The sequence below is a fragment of the Nicotiana sylvestris genome, chromosome 3 (genome assembly GCF_000393655.2).
Source record: "Nicotiana sylvestris chromosome 3, ASM39365v2, whole genome shotgun sequence".
Taxonomy (NCBI): Eukaryota; Viridiplantae; Streptophyta; class Magnoliopsida; order Solanales; family Solanaceae; genus Nicotiana; species Nicotiana sylvestris.
Window position 1 is genome coordinate 1,038,360 of NC_091059.1, and position 23,745 is coordinate 1,062,104.

General features: G+C 34.4%; 3 protein-coding genes and 1 long non-coding RNA gene across 4 annotated transcripts; 1 reads left to right on the forward strand and 3 right to left on the reverse strand.

The window, feature by feature from the left end:
- Positions 1–2,719: 2,719 nt before the first annotated feature.
- LOC104241071 (uncharacterized) lies at positions 2,720–3,756 on the reverse strand. The gene is made up of 3 exons (XR_011405749.1): positions 3,668–3,756; positions 3,403–3,567; positions 2,720–3,300 (listed from the first exon to the last, which is right to left on the reverse strand). It is a non-coding gene; the product is annotated as an uncharacterized lncRNA (long non-coding RNA).
- Positions 3,757–9,902: 6,146 nt separating this feature from the next.
- LOC104241070 (uncharacterized) lies at positions 9,903–10,457 on the reverse strand. Its single transcript, XM_070168520.1, has one exon. The coding sequence runs from the start codon at positions 10,455–10,457 to the stop codon at positions 9,903–9,905; it is 555 nt and encodes a 184-aa protein (XP_070024621.1).
- A 1,481-nt stretch (positions 10,458–11,938) lies between these two features.
- LOC104241069 (pentatricopeptide repeat-containing protein At4g25270, chloroplastic) lies at positions 11,939–13,869 on the forward strand. Its single transcript, XM_009795981.2, has one exon. It carries the CDS (start codon positions 12,100–12,102, stop codon positions 13,735–13,737), a length of 1,638 nt encoding a protein of 545 aa, XP_009794283.1. The 5' UTR covers positions 11,939–12,099; the 3' UTR covers positions 13,738–13,869.
- An 81-nt stretch (positions 13,870–13,950) lies between these two features.
- Positions 13,951–16,995, reverse strand: LOC104241080 (GCN5-related N-acetyltransferase 10, chloroplastic-like). Its single transcript, XM_009795994.2, has 4 exons — positions 16,618–16,995; positions 15,863–15,915; positions 14,520–14,678; positions 13,951–14,401 (listed from the first exon to the last, which is right to left on the reverse strand). Exons 1-4 carry the CDS (start codon positions 16,993–16,995, stop codon positions 14,173–14,175), a joined length of 819 nt encoding a protein of 272 aa, XP_009794296.1. The 3' UTR covers positions 13,951–14,172.
- Positions 16,996–23,745: the final 6,750 nt, after the last annotated feature.

Genomic DNA, 23,745 nt, shown 5'->3' on the forward strand with positions numbered 1-23,745 from the left:
TTTCCGATCAGAGATCCATTCGATATCTCCCCATGGCCTTTTATCCAGAGGTGAATCCAGGGTTTTTGCATCTATACCCTATTTTGGGCCACAATTGAACTTATACCTACTTTGCAAAAAAATAAATAAATTGCAAGCCTACCCACTTTACAATTTTAAAAAAATTTAGTCTGAAGTGAAAAAATTACACTTCAAATGCACTTAAGGCCAAATAGGTTTGAAGTAAAATTCAAATGCACTTAAGGCCAAAAGGTCTGAAGTGCAACAAACATTTTCTTACGCTTAAGGCCAATAAGTCTGAAGTGAAAAATTGCACTTCAAATGCACTTAAGGCCAAATAGGTTTTCAGTGCAACCAATGGTTTCATGCACTTAAGGCCAATAAGTCTGAAGTGAAAAATTACACTTCATATGCACTTAAGGCCAAAAGGTCTGAAATGTAACAAACGTTTTCCTACACTTAAGACCAATAATTCTGGAGTAAAAAATTGCACTTTAGATGCACTTAAGGCCAAATAGGTCTGAAGTGCAAATTGCCCAGAAACAGAAATTTGTTCTTCGAATTTTAACAATCCAATATATGATTTAATACCCAAATCTACTCCAAATGAGCTCAAATTTGAAACATAACCGACAAATAGCATCAAGAACAAACCCCAATCACCAATAAATCTAACGAACCCATTTTGCAATTAAAAAAAAAGAAGATGAAACCCTAAGCAATAGTAAAAAAATAAAGCGTCACAACAACTCACCACTATAAAACATCATAAACTGCATTAAAATATGTTCAGAAACACTATATAAAATCACTATCTCCCGAAGAAGAAAAAGAAGAAGTATAAGAAGAATAGGGCGACCAAATAGGGCGCCCCGTGCAATTTTACGGCGAATCCAGGATTTCAATTTAATGGGTTCGACTTTTAAAATTTAGAGTGAACTCATTGTACTGTTAAAATTATGGATTCAAATCTTATATTTGTTGAGATTTTATCAGATTTTTATATATGTTCTATACTCTATATTGAAAGTTATCGGTTCAAATGAACCTGTATCACTCAAGGCAAGCTCTATATTCGAACGATTTTTTTTTTAACATACACTAGCCAAAACAAATGAGCAGAATTGAAATGAGCCTAAGTGTACGATAATTAGTTGCTTAACAATGCCAATAATATTAACTAAAAGGTATATTAGACTTTCTTAAAGCAAATGCTACTATGGAATTGTTCCTCAACACGTTCATGGTCTGTAAGCTGCTTACAATGATCATCAAGAGAAAAAATGTAGGGAGATAATGATACAAATAGCATATTATTCATCATGCTATTTCTTCTTGCTTCTTCCTCCCTCAAGGTATGTTCAACTTTTGCAACCTCTGTAAGCAGGGGCGGATGCACGCTTCCTCAAGCGGTGTCATGCGACACCACTTCGTCGGAAAATTTTACTAAATATATGTATTAATACTGTAGGGAAACGGATAAGTAATAAAAAATGACACCACTTGACATAAATTGTGTCTTGGTGTGTTGGTTTTGTGCTTGATTTTGCTCTAAGAGGTCAAAGGTTCAAATCTCAACTAGCACATTTTTCTTTTGTAAATATTTGAGAGAGCCTTTGTAGTTAAAAATTGTGATTAAGTAGAATTGAATTCAAAATCTTTTTTAACTTAAGACTCAACAAAACCAATAAACTAAGGTTATTTCTTGTCTAAAAGTATGATAATCAAAGTAACATTCCAGTTCTTCTATAAATTTCGACACCGCTTACAAAAATTCCTGCATACACCCCTGTCTGCAAGGAGCCGGGTTTCATCGATGAAAGGTAGTTTGGCAATACCCTGTCATGAAAAGCGCTTCCCATTCATGTCCACCTCAAAATCAGCAGGATAGAAATCAATAATGGGCAAGTTTGGGACTGCCATCAATTTGCCATACTGTTCAGGAAGAGTATGTAGGCTGGCAGTTGGAAAAATTCCCAACAACTGATTGAACGGTTTGAATGGCATGGGGACCAACCATTTTTGTTCCTGATGTTATTATGGTTTAAGGAAGGGAATTCTTGTTGATGAAGAGAATGGAAGGCTATGTTGATTATGGTGGTACTTGGAAGATTTAACAATTTGATGGGATTTTGAGCAATGGGGGCTCTAAGTCGTGGCTGAAGTTCTTTTGCTGATAGATTATAAAGGTACTTGTTTGAAACTTATCAGACTTGAAATTCTTGACTATATACAACAACAACAACAACAACAACCCAGTATAATCCCACTTAGTGGGGTCTGGGAAGGGTAGTGTGTACGCAGACCTTACCCCTACCCTGAGGTAGGAAGGCTGTTTCCAAATAGACCCTCGGTATCCTTCCCTCCAAGAACTTCCCACTTTGCTCTTGGGGAGACTCGAACTCACAACCTCTTGGTTGGAAGTGGAGGTTGCTTACCATCAGAGCAACCCCTCTTGTCAAATTCTTGACTATATAGGTACACAATATTCTCATTTCTTGGAGCTTTTTAAACAGAGCACTTAGCAACTTGTCATCAAAGCCTCCATTGGGACAGAGAAGAAAGTTTATCCCAGTCAATGATTTTGGATACAGAGCCATTTGTGGCTTTAAAATGTGAATTCTTCTCGTCACAACCCTTTACTGGGTGCTTCTCTGTTAATGATGTATTACCATCAGAATAACGTTCAACTCTTGCTCAGACATACAAACATTAAAAATGCCAAGAACACTATATTTTTTTATTAGGAAAAGGTAGAATTTAAACATCAATTACATTATATTCAACATAGTTGGAAGAAAATATTGTTTCCAAGGGAATTATCATCAATCCTACACCCCAATTTGGATCTATAAAAAGCCTTGCCTCTAAGCAGCAGACAAATGAGAACAACTCCCCTTGCTTCTTTTTTTGCTCCATTTATGAGTGGCACTACTTTATCCACTCAAGTTCAGGAATATGACCCGCTGCTGATTCCCCCTAGCTTTGTTACATAGGCCGATGAAAAAAGAGAGGCAACCTGATACACAAAGTATTCCGTATTCACGCAGGGTCCGAAGAAGGGCCTCACCCCTAAGGGGTGTGATGTAGACAGCATAAGCCAATGATGGCAACGAAAAAAATACATACTAACTTTTTGTTAAAAGAATGACACCTCCCAAACATAAAATTGCTTCTGCCTTTGGAAACCAATGTAGGCATAGTCATTATATCGAACAGGTAGAGTGCATTTCAACGGATGCCTTTTACTCTAACTATACTACCCGTCCATCTCCCAAACAATTGAGACATCGTTGCACCCTACAAAATTTTACAAAAAAATTATAACTTTTGCAGCTCACATTCTCATTTGCAGATTAACTTTGAATTAATTTATTTCATAGAGGTAACTAACTGTCACACCTCCTTTTTCCGCCCCCGCGTGGGGTGAAGGAGTTTTTTCCAATTAAAGGACAATCGAAACGAGATTTGTTTGTTTATTTCAGAGTCGCCACTTCAGAGATTTAGGGTGTCCCAAGTCACCAATTTAATCCCGAATCGAGGAAAAGAATGACTCTGTATTACAGTCTGCGAACCAGAAATCCGGATAAGGAATTTTGTTAACCCGGGACAAAAATCACGTGCTTACACTAACTAACTATATGAAATTGAAAAGGAAGCAACTCACTTGTGACCATCGCAAGTAGGGCAAACACATGGATTTATAAACACAGGATCATACAATGGAGACCATCTTATTGCACCGTTTCCCTTGCATAGCTTACATATATAAAATCCCTTTCCTCTACAACACCCACAAAACTTCCCAAACTTTTCCTGCATATATAATGCCACACAAAAATAATCAAAGAATGTGAAAATCTTAGATTTTCTGAAAATGGGATTCTAAAATACAGAAAATATATTATCAAAAAAAAAAAAAAAAAACCCAATAATTTACCTTGTTAATTAAGGATTTACGGCGAAGGATTGAAGTGGTGAGGGCAGAGATAGATATAGATCCACCAATAAGGATAATGGAGCCTTTTGCTAACGTGCGCAGGAGTGGTGGAATCATTCGAATGCGCCCTTTGTTTCTCACAGTTTTGCTGTGCACAACAAGGAGATAAGTCTATAAGAAGAAAGTCTGTTTTCCAATTAGTAATCTTTTTACATAACTCACTTAGGTTAAGTGCATATTTATTGAGCTTGTTAATGAAATTTAAGAATTTAAAAACTTATAGAAATAATTTTTAATCTGTCAAAAAAATGTTTTTTTTGAAATAATTTAATCTTAATTTTACATGTAAAAATGGTATAACTTGTTGGAATCTAATTGGTATAAAAGTTATTCCCGCCGTTCCAATTGATGTGAACCTATTTGACGGGATATGAAATTTAAGAAAGACGTGAGCACTTTTAAAATTTATGGTCGAAAACAAATCATAAAATTTTTGTTGGTTATAATTTTTTTGAAACTTGTGGTATTAAATATGTCACGAGTATTTTTGTGGCTATAAAAGCTTTTCAATGAGGGTAAAATTGGAAGTTTAAATTAAATTATTTTCTAATTTTGAAAGGAGATCATTCTTTTTTAAATGGACCAAAAATAAAAATATATTCACACAAACTAGAACGAAGAGAGTAATTCTTTTGTAAAAAGAAAGAAAAGACATATAGAAGTCTCACTATCCCTTGTTTTAAAAATAATTTTGATATTTTATGTTGATTAGCTTATATGTTAAAAATTCCTTTAATTTCTTAAATTTCATACTAAGTCAAACACTTCACATAAGATGGTAGGGAGGAAGTAGCTAGTAAGTCAAGACTCTTTTTTTTTTTTTTTTTGTAGAGTAGTAAGTTGGTAAAAAAATTATAAAGATTGTATTATTTTTAAAAGAAGGTTTGACATGCTTTAAATCAGAGGTGGATCCAAAATTTAAAAGTAACGGGATTATCACTGTTGAAGTCAAGTTATGATTCCCAAACCGATCAATTCAGCTCCCTAACCTATGAATCTTAAGGTACCAATCAAAATATATATTTGCTATTTTAGATATATACACATATATGCATATATTTTTTCCGAAGTTACCAAAGCCGGTGACTTCTCTACCCAAAGGGTAGGTCCACCTCTGCTTGAAATAGTAAAATTATATTTTGAGTACAACAAGGAATACAATTATACTTTAGATTTAAAAACTAATTTAATAATATAACAAGTCATAATTTTCTATTATAGAGAGTCTTTAGAAATATTTGAAAACTGATATGAATGATTTGAATTTAAATCTTCATTAAAGTAAAATAGATGGAGCCCAAAATGCTAAATCATTGAACTTTTTATTTGCCCATGCTGGCTGATAGTCAATTGACATCGACAAATAAAAATTAATCCACTTGAAATACGACTTTGAGTAATCTTGGGAGCTCTAAAAAAAAGAAAGTAAAACTTCAAAAATAAGTGAAATAAAATAGGAGTACCTGTTTGTATAAAATAATAATTCAAACAACTGTCATGGACAATATAGAAAAAAATAATTAAAGAACATATAAAAAGGAACTCTACCCTCTAGACATGAATATATTCTTAACTTCAACGCCTTAAGCTTGAAGTTAACCATAGAGAACAACTATCTTCCTCTTACCATAGAAACGGATTGTACGGAACTCATTAATTTAATTGATAATAAGAATTGTTCCTATAATCTAATTGATGATTGTAGATGCCTATTGAGTAAAGCAGGGGATCCGTTACTACAACACGTATACAGAGAGACTAATCAGGCGGCTGACTCAATGGCGAAGAATGGAAGCGGTTGACTCAATGGCGAAGAGTGGAAGCAGCTTACCAGTTCTTGGAAGCTTAATGACTTATCTAATTGTTAAATTCAGTGATGAACACATATTAAGTGTGTGTGTGTGATTGATTAAGCAAGTAGAAGAAAGAATTGGGTACAGAGGAAATGAGTTGTAACAGAGTTGCAGAAGGAAAAATGATCTCTCTTACATTTACAATATGAGATACAAGTATTTATACAATTGACTAACTATGGTTTACTTTAACTAACAATTAACTACCTGGGTTAAGTTATCAACTAACTATGGTTGAGTGAGCTAACTAACTAAGTACCATGTGTACAACTAGCACTATCTTCTACAGTAATTCCTCCTACAAGCTAGGGGAAATGAATATGTTCTTCATCCCTAGCTTGGAAAGCAAGTGATGATGTTGCAGACGAGGAAGACCCTTAGTAAGAACATTAGCAGGTTGTTCGGCAGAGGCTAGATAGATAATCTTGAGCAAACCTTGTTGAATCTTCTCGCAAATGAAGTGACAATCGATATTAATATGGTTGGTTTGTTCGTGGAAAGTAGAGTTGGCAGCAATCTGGATAGCAGATTTGCTATCATAATGAAGAGGCACAAGCAGATGAATCTCAACATTGAGCTCTTTGAACAAGTCATGAGCCAAGTAATCTCACCGACAATTGATGCCATACTCTTGTACTCTGCTTCAGCAGAGCTTCTTGAGATGGTGGACTGCTTCTTCGACTTCCAGGATATGAGAGAATCACCATACATGATAAGGTACCCTGTGATGGATCGTCTAATGTTAAGGCATGAGGCCCAGTCTGCGTCACAAAATGCATGTAGCTGGGCTACACTAGAAGCAGAAAAAAGGATACCCAAGCCAGGAGCATGCTTGATGTATCTAACCACACGACTAACAACCTCCATGTGAGATGCTTTGGGGGAATGCATAAATTGGCTAAGAGTTTGGACTGCAAAATATATGCCATGCCAACTGATGGTAAAATATAGTAAACGACCAATCAGTCGTTGATATACACTGGGGTCAGTAAGCAATTGATCACCATTTGCCCCAACATGCTGATCAAAAACAACTGAAGTGAGTTTCAAATTAGGTTCCAATGGGATAGCTAAAGGCATAGAACTAGTCAATCCCAAATCAGAGAGGAGCTCTAGAGCATACTTTCGTTGATGCATCAATATGCCCTCCTTACTTCTAGCAAATTCCAGCCCAAGAAAATATCTTAGCTCACCAAGATCTTTAATTTTGAAACTAAGCTGCAACATGTCTTTAGTTTCCTGGATGAGTTCAGAGTCATTGCCTGTGATCAAGAGATCATCTACATAGATCAAAACTATGACCATTTTGTCTAACACCTTTTTTTGTAAGTAAGGAGTAATCCAGATGACTCTGAGTAAAGCCAGAAAATACTAAAGTAGTGGTCAATTTGATGTTCCACTGACGAGATGCCTGCTTAAGTCCATAGAGAGACTTAAGCAGCCTACAAACATGTTGCTCCTCATGTGACTGTGTGAAGCCAGAAGGTAATTGCATATAGACTTCCTCAGTTAAATCACCTTGTAGGAATGCATTAAACACATCCATCTGATAAATTTGTCACTTGTGAGCTGCTGCTAAGGATAGAACTGCTCTCACTGTCACTATTTTCACCACAGGTGAAAAGGTTTCTTGATAGTTAATTCCCCCCTTTTGACCATAACCCTTTGCGACAAGCCTTGCTTTGAACCTTTCAATATCACCTGAATTTATATATTTTATCTTTTACACCCATTTATATCCGATGGCTTTTTTCCCAGGAGGAAGAGGCATGATGGACCAAGTATGATTGTCTTCTAGTGCTTGTATCTCTGCTTTCATAGCATCAACCTATCTTGGGTCCTTTGCAGCTTCAAAGTAAGTTCTTGGTTCAACTTTTGTGGAGAGTTTAGCAACAAAACTCTAATAAGTAGGTGCAAGAGCCCTGTAGTTTAATACATAAGTGAGAGGATATAGGCAAGTATTGGCAGTCCTCTTTTTTTTTTTGTCTAGTTGAACATAATCTTGAAGCCAAATTGGAGTTTTACTAAGTCTGCCTAACTTTCTTAATGGTTCTGAAGGAAGTATTTGAGGTTGAGAAGAAGAGGGAACTTCTGATGCAACAGGAATTTTTGAGACAATATGAGAAGTTGATGTAGACAATGTAGGAGCAACATGAATTTTTGATGTAACATGAGAAGCTGGTGCAAACACTGTAGGAGTTATAGGCTCAGATGGGACATGTTGTCTCAGTTCTTAATAGGAGGGAAATCCAGAAGAAGGCTGAGGAAAAACTGGAGTCACAGTGGTCATGTGCTGTTGGAAAGGAAAGACTCCTTCATTGAAGACCACATCTCTCCTTACAAAAATGGACTTGTTGTCCATTTCATACAACTTATATCCTTTCTGAGTAGAAGCATAGCCTAGAAACACTGACTTGATTGCTCTAGACCCAAACTTGTCTCTCCTAACCAAGTTGGTGGCATAGCATAAACTGCCAATGACCCTCGTATGTGACAAATTAGGTGGTCTATTGTATAACACCTCAAAAGGAGATTTATTACCTGTACTAATGATGGAACTCTATTGATCACATAGACTGCTGATTCTACACAGTCTCTCCAGAATCTAAGAGGTTAATGCCCTTGAAATCTGATAGCCCTAGCCATTTCTAGGATATGTCTATGCCTCCTTTCTACCCCCCCCCATTTTGTTGTAGGGTATATGGACAAGAACTCTGATGTAGGATACCATATTGTTTAAACAATGTGTTGTAGTTTCTATTAATGAACTCTGAGTCATTGTCTAATCTGAAGATCTTTATCCTCTTGTTAAACTGATTCATAACCATTATTATAAAATCTTTCAACATAGTCATTACATCAGACTTAAGTTGTAACATAAAAATCCAAGTCCATCTAGAAAAGTCATCAACCAATGTTAGAAAGTATCTCATTCCATTATAAATGGGCACCTTATATGGCCCCCAAACATCCATATGAACCAAATGAAAAGAATCATTTGTCTTACTACAACTGACTGGAAAAGGAACTCTTGTTTGTATAGCTAAAGGAAAAATGTCACAATGACTTATTATAAAACTAGAATTATCTCTAAAAACACTAATTTTCTTGATCACTATCACAGGCACATGCCCTAAGCTCTTGTGTCAAATAACTGCATTCAACTCTCCAGAAACTGCTATTGCTTTTGGTCCTTCAGTAATTGGTTTCTTTTTCCTTGAATTTAGGACATATAAGTCATCTTCTTCCTTACTAATCTCCTTCACCCTCCCAGTGAAGAGATCCTTAAAGACAAAGAAATTGGAAAAAAATGGCACAACAGTTCAAAGCCTTTGTTAGCTTAGACATAGAGAGAAGATTAAACTTAAAGTCTGGTACACAAAGCACATTATCAATCAAGTCACCTCTTGCCAAGTGACAATCTCCCAATTAAGTAATACTTGTTGATTCTCCATTAGACAACTGAACCTTCACAGAATTTCCTACTGACACACCATTTTTTAGTGCAGATTCATCATTAATCATGTGATTTGTTGGCCCTGTATCTACTATCCATTTCAGTACATTCAAATTATCAGATAAAATTTTACCTTCCATGTTAGCACTAGCCTCAGATACTTGAGACTTGTTTAGCAGTATTAATATTTGGTTTTACTGTTTTGGATTAAAAATGGAGCTAAGACTTGTCTGTTTCCTTATTGTTGTCTTGTGTTAATCATATGTTGAGCCTGTGCAGTGTTTTGTTGTTGTTGATTGAGAACAATATCAGTTGCATGATTACCTCCTATGATTGCATTTGCTTTATTCTTCCCCTTGAAATCAACCGAATAACCTATTATCTTATAACAATTTTCTTTGAGATGGTTTTTCATTTTACAAAACTCACAGTGCATGAGCTTGTAACAATTCTCTCTGTTATGTTCTTTCATGTTGCAATAATCACAAAACATAGGAAAATTCCTTCTAGGTTTCTGAGTTCCTTTTGTAGTAAAGAGTGATGTGGGATCAATGTGTTCACCTAACCCATAACTACCACCAGATACTAGTTTTTAACTCTCATCCTGAACAATCATGGCATATGCTTGGTTTACTAATGGTGTTGGTGACATCATTAGAATTTGACTGCGAGCTTGACTATATCCATCATTTAAGCCCATTAGAAATTGCAATAACCTTTGATTTGTCAAGTGAGTAACAAAGTCTTTGGACTTATCACAGCAGGAAGACACATGCATAATGGAATCAGTTTTATCCCAAAGATCTTTCAATTTTGAGTAATAAACAGAGACAGCTGAAATACCTTGAGTAAATATAGCAACTTCCTTATAAAGATGATAGATTCTAGTGAGATTAACCCTATCAAATTTCTCCTTTAAATCATTCCAAACAGAATAAGCATCAGGACGAAAGAGTATACCGCCAAGGAGATCCTTGCTTACATTGCTCATAATCCATGATTTCACCAAAGCATTGCAGCGATCCCACTGTTTCTCCAAATCCTTGCCAACATTAGCTCGACGAATGATGTCGTCGATAAATCCGAGCTTGTTTTTGCATTCCAACGCCAGCAGCGTCGCGCGACTCCAAATGCTATAATTTTCCATTTTGATGAGCAATACTCCAGTTTGTACCACTCCCGGCGAATCCTACGACTGTAGATAAAGCGGATGGTCGTGGTCAATTGTGTTAGAACTAGATTCAGTGCTAGAATTCACCATAATTGCAAAATTAGGTTTTCAGCGAACTTCGAAGATGAATAATTTCTCGATTTCCTTTTAAAATTGACGAAGAAAATTCCAAAATTCTTTCAATTAGAAGCTCTGATACCATGTTGAATTATGTGATGAACACATATTCAGTGTGTATGTGTGATTGATTGAGTGAGTAAATGAGAGAATTGAGTACAAAGGAAATGAGCTATAACAGAGTTGCAAAAGGAAAAATGATCTCTCTTACATTTACAACATGAGATACAAGTATTTCTATACAATGACTAACTATAGTTTACTTTAACTAATAATTAACTACCTGGGTTAAGTTATCAACTAACTATGGTTGAGTGAGCTAACTAACTAAGTACCATGTGTACAACTAGCACTATCTTCTACAATAATTCCTCCTACTTTTGTTATTTCTATTTTGGAGAGGGACAAGGTAGGAACTATGTGTCCTAGAACAATTCCCGTATGTAATGAATTATGTAATGACTCCTAGTATGAGTTTTTAATATATGTCCTTATTACCAAAAAAAAAAATTCCTTAAGCTTAGCTACCACAACTACATAGCTAGCAAGAAAGGAACCATATCTAAACTCCAAATTCAATTAACCCTATATTACATGACTGACATAAAGTATCACAAATACATAGCTAGCAAGAAGGAACTGTGTCTAAACACCAAATTCGATACATCATTTACTACCTGACTTGACATGCATATGCAGTACAACAAATATATAGCTAGCAAGACAGAACCATGTCTAAACACCAAGTTTAATAAACCGTATACGATATAACTCGACATATACACGCAGTTCCACAAACACATAGCTAGCAAGAAGGAACCATGTCTAAACTCTAAATTCAATAAACCATACTCCCTCAGTTCTAGTTTATGTGAACTTATTTCCTTTTTGGTCCATTCCAAAAAGAATGACCCCTTTCTAAATATGAAAACAATTTAGCTTAAACTTCCAATTCTACCCTTAATGAGAAGATTTTATAACCCCACAAATACACTGGACCCCTTTCTGACACGTCTAGGACCACAAATTCTAAAAGTCTTCATTTTTTCTTATACTCCGTGCCCAGTCAAACATGTTTACATAAATTGGAAAGGAGAGAGTATATTACATGACTCAACATACACATGCAGTGCCACAATACATATATAGCTAGCAAGAAGGAACCATGTCTAAACTCCAAATTTAATAGTAAATCGTATACTATCTAACTCGAGATACACACGTAGTACCACAAATACTAGCTAGCAAAAAGGAACCATGTCTAAACTCCAAATTCAATAAATCGTATATTACATGACTCGGCATACACGTGCACGCATAGGTGGAGAAACTAGCATGCACAAAACTAGGATACATTCACTCACATCCACATTTAGGGCATATGACTCTTTTACAATGGGCTTTTTTCTTGGCCTGGAAATGGTTTTAGATGGATGTTTACAAGCAACTATATAGAGGTGAAGATTCTTCATTACTACACTTGAACAGAAAGACATTGTAGATGGAGATAATGGCTCTGCCATTGCAGCAAAACATTTCCATTAGCATTAATTTCAGATTGCCCTATCTTTGTACAATATCCACATACCCAAGTTTCTCTTTAACAAACGAAAACACAAAAAATAGGAAACTACAAAATCCGAAACAGACTCGGGGAAACCCAAAAACCCACATCAGTCTTCCAAAATCACGACAAACCCAGCTGATTTTCAATCAAAGAAGCCCTCCCAAAACCAAAATTGAAGCTCTTGAAACTGTCATCAGTAAATTAGAGTCTACAGTAAGCAATGGCACTGAGGTTAATGACCCACAAATCTTCGCTTCCCTTTTAGAAACATGCTTTAATTTACAGGCTATTGATCACGGTATCCGTGTTCATCGGCTCATCCCCGAGAAACTTTTACGTAAAAACGTTGGCATTTCATCGAAACTGATAAGGCTTTACGCTTGCAGTGGACAAACCAAGAAGGCACATGAACTGTTTGATAAAATGCCAAAGAGAAATGCCTCAGCATTTCCTTGGAATTCGATTATATCTGGCTATGCTGAGAATGGCTTGTTTGAAGATGCGCTGGCAATTTATTTTCAGATGGTGGAGGAGGGTGTGGAGCCCGATTGTTACACTTTCCCACGTGCGTTGAAGGCATGTGGAGGAGTTGGATTGATTCATGTAGGAGAGGAAGTTCATCGGCATGTGATTCGTCGTGGGTTGGAAAGTAATGGGTTTATTTTAAACGCGCTTGTTGATATGTACGCCAAATGTGGTGATATTGTTAAGGCTCGGAAACTCTTTGATCAAATTGGGACAAAGGATTTGGTTTCTTGGAATTCAATGCTCATTGGATACATTAGGCATGAGCTCATTAGTGAGGCGTTCAACTTGTTTCATCTTATGATACGTGAAGGAATAGTACCTGACTCTGTCTCTATATCAGCATTACTTGTGGCCAGATTACCTTTCTCAATCGGTAAACAAATTCATGGATGGGTTCTTCGTCGAGGGACTAATCAAGAATTGTCTGTTGTTAACTCTTTGGTTGACTTCTATGCGGACCAAAAAAAATTGAAGCAAGTGAGATGGTTGTTTGAACATATGCACGAACGAGATGTGGTATCATGGAATTCGGTCATTTCAGCTCACTCTAAGCACCCTGAAGCTCTATCGTACTTTGAGAAGATGGTGAAATTTGGTGCCACGCCAGATGGTGTCACATTTGTGTCATTGCTGTCCACATGCGCTCATTTAGGGAAACTAGAGGATGGGGAGAGGTTGTTTAGAACTATGAAACAGAGGTATGATATTAGTCCAAGGATGGAACATTATGGCTGTATGGTGAATCTATATGGAAGGATAGGATTGATAGACAAAGCTTTTGATTTTGTAATGAAGGGAATGGAATTTGAAGCTGGACCAACCATTTGGGGTGCATTGTTATATGCTTGCTACAAGCATCGCAATGTTAAAATTGGAGAGATAGCTGCACAACATCTGTTCGAGTTGGAGCCAGATAATGAGCATAATTTTGAGCTTTTGATGAAGATTTATAAGAATGCTGGTCTACTAGAGGATGTAGAGAGAATGAAGCTAATGATGGTAGAACGAGGATTAGATAGTTCGACACCATACAAAAGATGTTAAAGTTTCTTGAAATGACATTTTGCTGATGATTTTTCAGCAAGAAAAGTGGAAATAAAATTTTTTCAAGTAAATAGATATTTTGGGATGATGAAGTTTTGTGATATATGGAGGAACTAGTCAAATTTACCTATATATATTGGCCAAATCTGATATTTTTAACAGTTTTGCAAGAAAAGAAATAGCTAAGAAGCAACCATATTAATTGATCAATCAACTACACTCCAATCCAAAACAAAACTGGAGTCAACCAGGAATATATGAATCCTCTGAAGAAAAAGGAAATATTCACAAGATTCAGGAAACACTTACTCCTTCCTGAAGATCAATTGGAACAGCTTCTGTACTATCAAATTTTTACAGAATTCTAATTTTCAGCTCAGCGACATCAGGTATTTTGAATGATCAATTTGCTATGGAACTGTCAAAGTCTTTGTTTCAATGAATGTTAGTTGATTCATGTTTAACCATAAGAACTCGTCTTCTTCGACCAATCAACGTAGAATTCCATAGAGGATCACTTGAAACTACACTGTACCCTGCATTTGTATACAATTGTCGAGCACCAAAATCACCCTCATATGCCCTTAGGACGAGATAATCGAAACCCCAAAATCTTGCAAGCACATCACAGGCCTTAAGCAAAGCAGTTGCAACTTTCTCCCTCCTGCAATTGATGCAACATTTTAATGTCTCAAATCAACTACCATTCTTATGTGACAAAATAATGTTGTATGAAAGACTTTCATTTTGGTAATTGGAGGAGAGAGTATTGAATCTTGAACCTGAATTGGTTCAATACAGCTATCCCAGAAATGTACAGGTATTCCTCAGCTCCAGGAAAGTAGTGAAGAACATCTTTATCTCTTAAAACTGTAGCGTTAACGACCCCAACAATATCTTGAGGACTGTCACTTGAGGGCTCCGCAACCAAACATGCATACCTGTTTAATCAAGAATTTCATAACGAATATTTTCAGTTTAGTATAAACAGGAATCACATTGATCTAGTTGGAACTCATCAGATATGAAGGAACTCAGACGCGATAATTTCATTTCTTTCAACACAAAGGAGGTTCCACCTTCTCCTATTAAGATCTAAACAACTGTCACATATCCATTCTCGAGTTCTTGAATTGGAGGGTAAAGAACCTACTGATTTTTCTGTAGTTTTGAATAATACATCCATGTTGAGCACAACGGCGTACACATAATATTTTATAAATGGTGTCACAATTTGAAGAAGTGGACTAATGAACAAATCACTATTTTTTTTTCCAGCAATCCGCTAGGCAAGCGCCTAGGGCTATTTTTTTTATTAATTAAAAAAAAAAAAAAGAACAGAAAATACAACAATTAGGATCAGTACAAATAAGGGGGACAATAGCACCGGTATTGTTACCTATATGCCTTGGCTATATAATCACTCCTCTGCGCCTCACATTGCGTTATGATGGCAGCCTCATGTAGAGGATTCATGGTGTAGCTGCCGGCAATGTCTCACGAGGGCATATAATCTCATAGCCGTGTGGATATTTTTCCAAAGGCATAGGACCAAGACAACTCAAACCGGGCTAAACCTTACCTTACTAATCCTATTGAGGCAATGAAAAAGCCTCACCTACTAGCACACATGTAAAAAATAAGAACTGGAGAGTACCAAATATTCAATGATCATCACAGAGTTTATAACATACTCTGTGATGATATTACAAATGAGAATACTAATAAAGTGGTATAATAGAATGAAGTACCAATTTGGTTCATGTCCCTTCTTTTCCAAACATGTAAAATTTTCAAATCACTATAATAATAAGCATTATCATTTTTTTTTATATATTTATCCTCAATATTTTCATTTTCCCTATACATATCTAGTAAAAAAGTTTGACGAAGCGGTGTCCCGTGACACCGCATGCAACAAGGTACGTACGCCCCTAGTTGAGCATATAAGAATAGAGACATCAAGACGAATGAAGAATTCGTGTAACATGAACATCATAGAGAATGAGGTCATTTTTCTCTAAAAATACAAACAATCATAGTGATACATTTGGATTTTCGTAAAAATAAGGCAAAAAAAGAAAGAAAGGAAAATTAAAACAGAAAAGAAAAAGTTGATGTTTACCTGTCTGGTGGTGAATTCCTTAGTCTTTTAACAAGTCCTGAAAGTAGTTTAGCCTGCATAATAATCATAATTCTCATTTTATTATGTGGATATAAAAATGTATGTCACTGATGTATAAACCATAATATTTGTAAAATTTCAACAAATATATTACTATAAATTTTAAAACCATTATTTCAGAAATCCAATTTATTCAATGTTTCAAACTAAGAATGAAAACATGATACATCTATGAAGCTCAAATCCAAGATAGTATATTTTTCAGATTACCAAAACTACCTATAACATACTAAAACAACAATAACAACAACATATCCAGTATAATCTCACATAGTAGACCAATAACATAATGTTTAACGATTTCTTTAAAAAAAAGGACAGCCCGGTGCACGAGACATACCGTGTTCACGCATGGTCCGGTGAAGGGCTGCACTCTAAGGGATACGATGTAAATAACAGAGACCTAATGCAAGCATTAATAGCTACTTCCACGACTCGACCTTATGACCTATAAGCAACCTTACCGTTGCTCCAAGACTCCCCTTCTTTCTACTATATAACGACTATTATCTTTCCCTTCTTCTAGTTCTGAATTATAATGCAACCATATTCTTCTGTTTCTCTTGCAACCAACCAATCATTGAATTATAATGCAGAATCGATAACTAGAAAATGATACAGAAAAGTACCACAAAGCAGAGAATCAAGAAAAAGAAAAATCAAGAAGAGAAATATAATGGGGTTTTGAAAAGAACCTTAAAGAAATCAAAGGAAGCAGGTTTATGAAAAGCTTCAGCTTGAATTGCAGCAACTTTCCTCATCTCTTCTTTAGTTTCATTCATTCTTCTCACTTTCCAACCATTCTCATTCACAAAACAGTCAACCTCATATTCTCCTCTTCGTTTTCCAACATTTCCAACCTCAAGCTTCAATCCCACTTCTTCTTCCCTTGTTGTTAATGACACTGGAAATGATGAACTACTACTGCAACAGCATTGTACGATCAATCTGCCAATTTTCTTGTTGCTTCTGTTAATGTAAAGTACATTAGATGGTTGTAGGATTCTGCATTTCAAAGAAACATCTTTCTTGAAAATACTGTGAAATTTTGGTTGGCACTGAATTTGCGCCATATTTTTTTTCTTTTTCCTCAGTTGAATTGTGGGGTTCAGTTTTTCAGTTGAGATTTCTGCATGCTTTTATCTACTGTGCTCTACTGATTCTCCTCTGTTGTCTAGACTTTTACATTACATACTTCAAATTTTTTGGGGGGTAAAGACGGTTACATAATAAAAACCACCTACTAAAAAATAATTCTTTAAAGGGAAAAGGTTTGAAGAACTCATGATAAACGGAGAACAAGTGGGCGTGGCAAAATGGATTTTAAAAAATTTAAATATTTATCCATGTTATCCACTAAAAAATAGGTTGGACAATTAACTTTTTAAAAATAGATCAAATATGAATAATATTAATATTAAAATGACACTATATAACCGCTTTCAAAATAATAGTCGAATAATTTTTGTTTTGTTTATATATACATTTCTGGTTCATAGTATCGGGCTTTATTCACTGCTTTTTGTTATTATTTCTCATCTATTTTCTGGTTCTTATGATGTTGTTATTGCTCATATGGTTCTGTGGATGGTACTAACATTTTGTCTCTCTTGTCTCTTTTCGTTTTCTTGATCCGAAGGTCTTTCAGAAATAGCCTCTCTACCCTTCGGGGTAGGGGTAAAATCTGCATACTCTACCATCCCCAAACCCCACTTGTGAGAACTCACTAGATTGTTGTTGTTGCTGTTGTTGTTGTTGTTGTTATTGTTGTTGTTGTTGTTGTTGTTGTTGTTGTTGTTGTTGTTATTGTTGTTCATATATCCATTTCTGCATGTTATATACATAACACATATAAATTTTATATACTTTTACGACTACCGAATGCAAATAATTTCGGCCACGGGCTAAAAATGATTTTGACCCTTGAAAAAATGGATCTTAATGAATAACCAATGAGTTTTCCTTTTACATTTGCAAAGACTCAAACTGATATAATTCCTTCTATAAAAATCTTGGAAAGATTTATTATGTAGAGTTGATGTGGTAGGGGTCGGGGTCCGAAAGTTTTTAATTGATTGATCGTTTTTTAAGTATATTTATTGTGTCGATACTAATAGAAAGAATTACAAGAAAATACACATGAATTCACATCATTACAAAAAATGGCCCATATTTATAAGTTTTACTATACCTAACCCATATTTTACATATTTTGAAAGCACTGGCAAATTCAAAATAAGTGTTCTTACAACTATTGCTTCTAAAAGTCATGGAGTTAAATATGTATTCTCACAACCATTGCTTTCACTCTCTCTTCTTCTCACATCTTCTACATATGCTTCAAGAGGTCGAGTATTTTCTGCTTCTCTCCCTGTGTCACCTGGTTGCAATGTAAGAAAATTGAAAAGTAGAAGTTCACCATTGAAGGCCATTCAAAGCTTTGCTTTCGAAAATATAATTTTTTTAGTTCGTTAGTTGTTTGGATTGGGTGTTGTTCCAATTGATTGCAAATATCAAAAGGAGTTCAAGATTTAAATTTGAAGTGATTTGGAATAGATTTGAGCAAGAATTGAGTTAAATTTCAGAAAAGACGCAAGGAAGAAGACGAAGACAGTTTTTTGTATAATCTTGTATAATAGTGTATATGAGTGTATAAACACATCTTATACACCTTTATACAAACGTCTGTAGACGAACTTATTCCATAATTTTTAATTGCAATTCTTGTTTAAAACCAGTCTAAATCTCCATTAAATGACTTCAAATTTTATATACAACCTCCTTATACTATTTCTAACAAGTTTAAACAGTACCAGATCCAAAATTCTCACGAAATCAAATTTGAAATTTAAACCCACATATTTAAGCTTGTTAAAAATTTAATTTTCACTACCCAAGTAGATTTGATTTGTTGAACTAATATTTCAGTCACGGTTGCTGGTTCGAAAGTTAACTTAAAAGCTTGAGCAATTTTTTAAAAAAATTAAATAGAAATTTCGAGAACTTATTGGAGTTGAATGGCGAGTATTAGCCTATTATTTTTGAACTAATTGGTTGTAAACTGAAATATGAGCTATAAAATTGAAAAGTAGGGAGCTCAGCTGTTCTTATATGAAATTTTTCCATATTAATAAGGCTTATGGAGTTTTTAATGAAACATGTATAACACAGTAAATTTGAGTTATTTTGTCTGGTAGTCAACTATCTCTATGGAAAATATGGATAATTATATTATTTGTTATTCTATACATTCTATACACGTATCAAGTATGATTGGGTCAAGTATGATTGGGTCAAGTATTAGGATCAATAATTTTTAGAAACTTACCCTTTTGTGACTTTAAATATAATATTTATGTTATAAATAGAATTGTATTTAAGGTGAATGTTTATATTTTAGAGAGATTTTAATGTTTCTTACTTGATGGCTAAGCCACTTTTCTTTTATAAATAGAGGGGTTCTATTTCATTGTAATTCATCCCAAAATCAATAAGAATTCTCTCTCTCTACTTTTCTCTGCAATACTCTTCTTCTTCTTTTATTGTTTTATAACATATTATCAGCACGAGACTCTAACCAATTGAGTGGAGGCATCTACTTTGGTCACCAGGCTTTGGGGTATGTGCACAAGGCTTAACTTTTACATGATATTGAGCATAATAATTATCAATTGATACTTGAACTTCCTTTAGTAATAAATTCTGGATTGAGGTAAGTATTTTTACCTATTTTTTTCTTTTAAATTCTTGAAATTCTATAATTTGATTTTAAATGCAAGCAAAGACAATAAATTTTGATTATAACTCTAATAGAATTTGTAAGAGATTATAACCATCCGAGGTGGTAAAATTTTTATGTCTTGCCATGATCAAAATCATGTATGATTGTAAGCATAAAAAGTAAAAATCCGTCCCATTGAATTTGCTTCAAACTCATTTCCTTAAGAGAATGTGGTAGCACTATGTAATAAATCTGAAAGAACACAAAATTATTACCGTGGACGTAACAATAGATGAAATTATAATTATCTTCATTGTAGTAGTGAGAACAATAAGGATTCTCAAAATTACCCTTCACTTTGTGAAATTATGTTTGTCATCGATTTGACATGAGATTTTGTAAAGCACACCTAGTTGATTATGGTCCAGTCATAATGTGAATGTGACAACATGTAATTTTTGAATACATATTCATTCTTGGAAGAATATGAACGTGCTAGTGGTAATGAATATACGATACTACCTCTAGAAGGGGGTTTGAGATGAAATAAAAAAATAATATCTTTATTATGGCATGAATGGTCATTGGTCAGGTACATATTGTACGCCAAAATATTTTGGCAATGTGATTATTAAAGGACAACAATAATGCAACAAACAAATCTTGCATATAATTTTGACCATGACCATAATGGTATAACTTTCTCTTTAAAAGAGATATTCACCATATAGACATTGATGAATATATGCTACTACAAAATTAATTGAGAGCTCTGGAAGAGCCAATTTTGAGGAATAAAATTGATTATCAATAAAGGCATTGTGTTGTAGTAAGTCTCAAAGAAACTTATTGAATTTTTAAAGTATTCACGAAAGCAGTTGGTTATATTGAGACTATAAATAATTAGAAGATTTAATATCACATTATTTCAACAACTGTAGCGGGGTAATATGTATATGAAAACTACCCGCTTTATTGTCTGATTTGTACTACACAAATAATAAAAAATGATAAAATTACATGACACAGTAAACTAGAAGTTTATTGATATAAAAACCTATATCATAATAAACTTGGAGTTTACTAATAATTGCACATGTCATGGTGTAAAATTGAAGTTTATCAATATTAATAATTTATCCAGTTGACATAATTGGTTTAGCCATATCAATTTAAGTATAATGTGCAAAAATAAAAGAGAATTCACATGAGTAAATATTAAAGAACTAGAAAGTTTTTTATGAATTCTCTTGTGTTACTTGTTCTCAGTAATTGATAGACCAACTAAAATTGGGATTGAATCAAATGAATGCTGGAAAATATCAAAGGTGTATATGGGCCCATTTACCTGCTATGTATACCGCATAAGATGCATCTATGAGATGGTTATATGTGCGATTATTATTAACTCACAACATGGTATTTGCGAGGTAACTTGCTCAATAATTTCGAGCATAATTTCCAGACTTTCTATTCAAGACAATTTATCTTGATAAGTTGGTTTACATCACAGTTAATTTAGCAAAATGATTTATTTAGTGCCACCATTTAATAGCTAAATTATTGCTTATAAGAACAAAGTTATTTATATTAGTTTGATATATATTATATACGAAAGTATATTACATTCTCCCCTCACAACTGGTTCAGGGTCAAGAACTAAATAATTTCATCTTATTATTATTGATGTGCGGTGTATATTTTGATTAACACTATAATGCACAAAGATGGGTTCCCAAAGTTGAGAAAGCAAGTTAATTTTTCTAACATGAGGGGGAGAGATGATAAACAGTTGAGAAAAAGTTACGTGGAATGAATTCTCATTTCTACATATAGATCCTCGAATAAGATAATATGAACTTGAAGATCATAAAAAAAATAATTCATCTGCAATATATAGCAAAGCATGTCAGACGCATTTGCTGACCCAAAGAAAGTAACTATATTCTCACTGCAAATGCTCCTATTAAAATAAGTCCTAGAAGGACAAAGTCTAAGGTACGCTTAAAGCGTATAGACAAATCGGTTTCAAATAAAATTTTTGATAAAGAAGATGAGTAAATGATCATAATAAGGAGGTAAGTGATCTAGAAGATCACATGACATAACACTTCATAAAATCTCAGGAAAGGTTCAGGTACCTGAAAATATAAATAAAGAGATTTCTATGTGTGTCTTTATGAAAAAATATTAGAACCGATATAAAATGTTCATTGACGACATCTATCATAGCGCTAAGTATAGATGAGGACCTCAAGTCAGTCGAATACAGACACAAAAATATTAGCCAAACGGAAGAGAAACAATTCAAGTAGAATTGGTTTCTTATGAAAGACATATAGTTTTGGGCCTGCAGTTCAAACACTCGAAAGTATAAAGTCAATGGTATGTGCAATCAGTTTCCGATATCTTATTTGTCTAACATGGCATGAAAACTTGATAGGCATCTAAAGCCTATTTAAATGGCTTATATGGCTTAACTTATATGACAATCACTGAAGGATTCAAATCGCTTAAAGCATATACAATTCTTGATTTTGAAGTACCACATCCTAAGTGCAATTTGTGCACATATGTATCTTGCTATAGCTATAAGCATGATAATATGATAGCGAGAATCTCTATGGGGATATTGAAAAGGCCATTCGACGACATTTTATGAAGACATTGCATATCTCTCAAAAATGATGATTTCAAGGTGTAACATATTCATTCAAGTTAATATGGCTATTTATTTATCAAATCTCTACCAACGATCTTTTGAAAATGATGCACATGATTGGAATGTGAAGGCTTAAGGATGTGAATTGATGCTCTCATCAGGGGGAGCTAATATGCGTTGTACTCTTTTTTCCTTACAAAATTTTGTCCCACTGGGTTTTCCTTGCAAGGTTTTTAATGAGGCAACCACAAGGCGTACTTCTAAACATGTGTACTCTTTTTCCTTCTCTAGAATTTTTTTCCATTAGGTTTTATTCTAGTTAAGGTTTTAATGAGGCACATTATCTGTTGAATAGACATTCAAGGGAGAGTGTTATAAAAAGAATTATATTTTAGGTGAATATCTATATTTTAGAGAGATTTTAAGGTTTCTTACTTGGTGGCTAAGTCACTTTACCTCTATAAATAGAGAGATTCTATATCCCAAAATCAACAAGAATTCTCTCTCTACTTTTCTCTGCAATACTCTTCTTCTTCTTTTATTATTTTATAACAATTTATGTATTTTTAAAAATTTGTATTCCTTGGGGTAGGGGTAAGGTCTGCGTACACTCTACCTTCCCCAGACCCCACTTGTGGAATTTTACTGGATTGTTATTGTTGTTGTTGTTGTTGTTGTATTCCTTGAAATGGGTACACGTGTAATGCCCGTATTGTAAGACTAGTTAGTCAAAAATGATACCGGGAAGAGTCGCATTGGCATTTGCGATTTAGAACTAGCATATGCGCGATTTATAATGGCATTTAGCATTTACAATTTATAAGTCGCATTTAGCATTTACAATTTATAAGTCGCATTTAGCATACGCAATATATAGGTCACATTTGCAATTTATAAGTCATATATGGTATTTGGATTTATAATCGTATTTGCGATTCATAAGTCGCTCGCATTAGCTTTTACGATTATAAGTTGCGTTTGACAATTTTTGTAACTGTCATTTGATATTTACTATTTATTAGGGGCATTTGGCATAAGATTTATAAACGTATTTGGCATCTGCGATTTTTTAGTTGCCTTTCAATTTGGGATTTATAAGTAAGCTATTTATCTATGACCTTCTTTACTCTTGGGGCTGTCATCAATACTCCTATGTTTATCTTTACACTTTGCACCATATTCTTGGGTTTTCTTAATAAATGGCATCATAAAGACACAGAATGGGACTGGGCTTACTGAGATAAAATTACACTGGAAATTTTACCTCATATAGCAAAGGTATACACCCTATTTATTATAAACCAAAATCATTTTAAATATTATTTTCTATAGCAACCTTTTATATTTTTTAGCAAAATAAATATTTATGGTATATACTACCATTGAGACATGAAATACGCTATTTATGTTTTTCCTCTCTCATAGACAGCTGGACATACC

Bases quoted from the DNA above. Each gene is read 5' to 3' on its own strand.
- LOC104241080 (XM_009795994.2), bottom strand. From the start codon at position 16,995: ATGGCGCAAATTCAGTGCCAACCAAAATTTCACAGTATTTTCAAGAAA. The intron at 14,679-15,862 runs GTAAACATCAAC...TTGATTAAACAG, and splicing joins AGGAATTCACCACCAGACAG to GTATGCATGTTTGGTTGCGG. The intron at 14,402-14,519 runs GTTCAAGATTCA...CATCAATTGCAG, and splicing joins GCTGTATTGAACCAATTCAG to GAGGGAGAAAGTTGCAACTG.
- LOC104241069 (XM_009795981.2), top strand. From the start codon at position 12,100: ATGGAGATAATGGCTCTGCCATTGCAGCAAAACATTTCCATTAGCATT.
- LOC104241070 (XM_070168520.1), bottom strand. From the start codon at position 10,457: ATGGAAAATTATAGCATTTGGAGTCGCGCGACGCTGCTGGCGTTGGAA.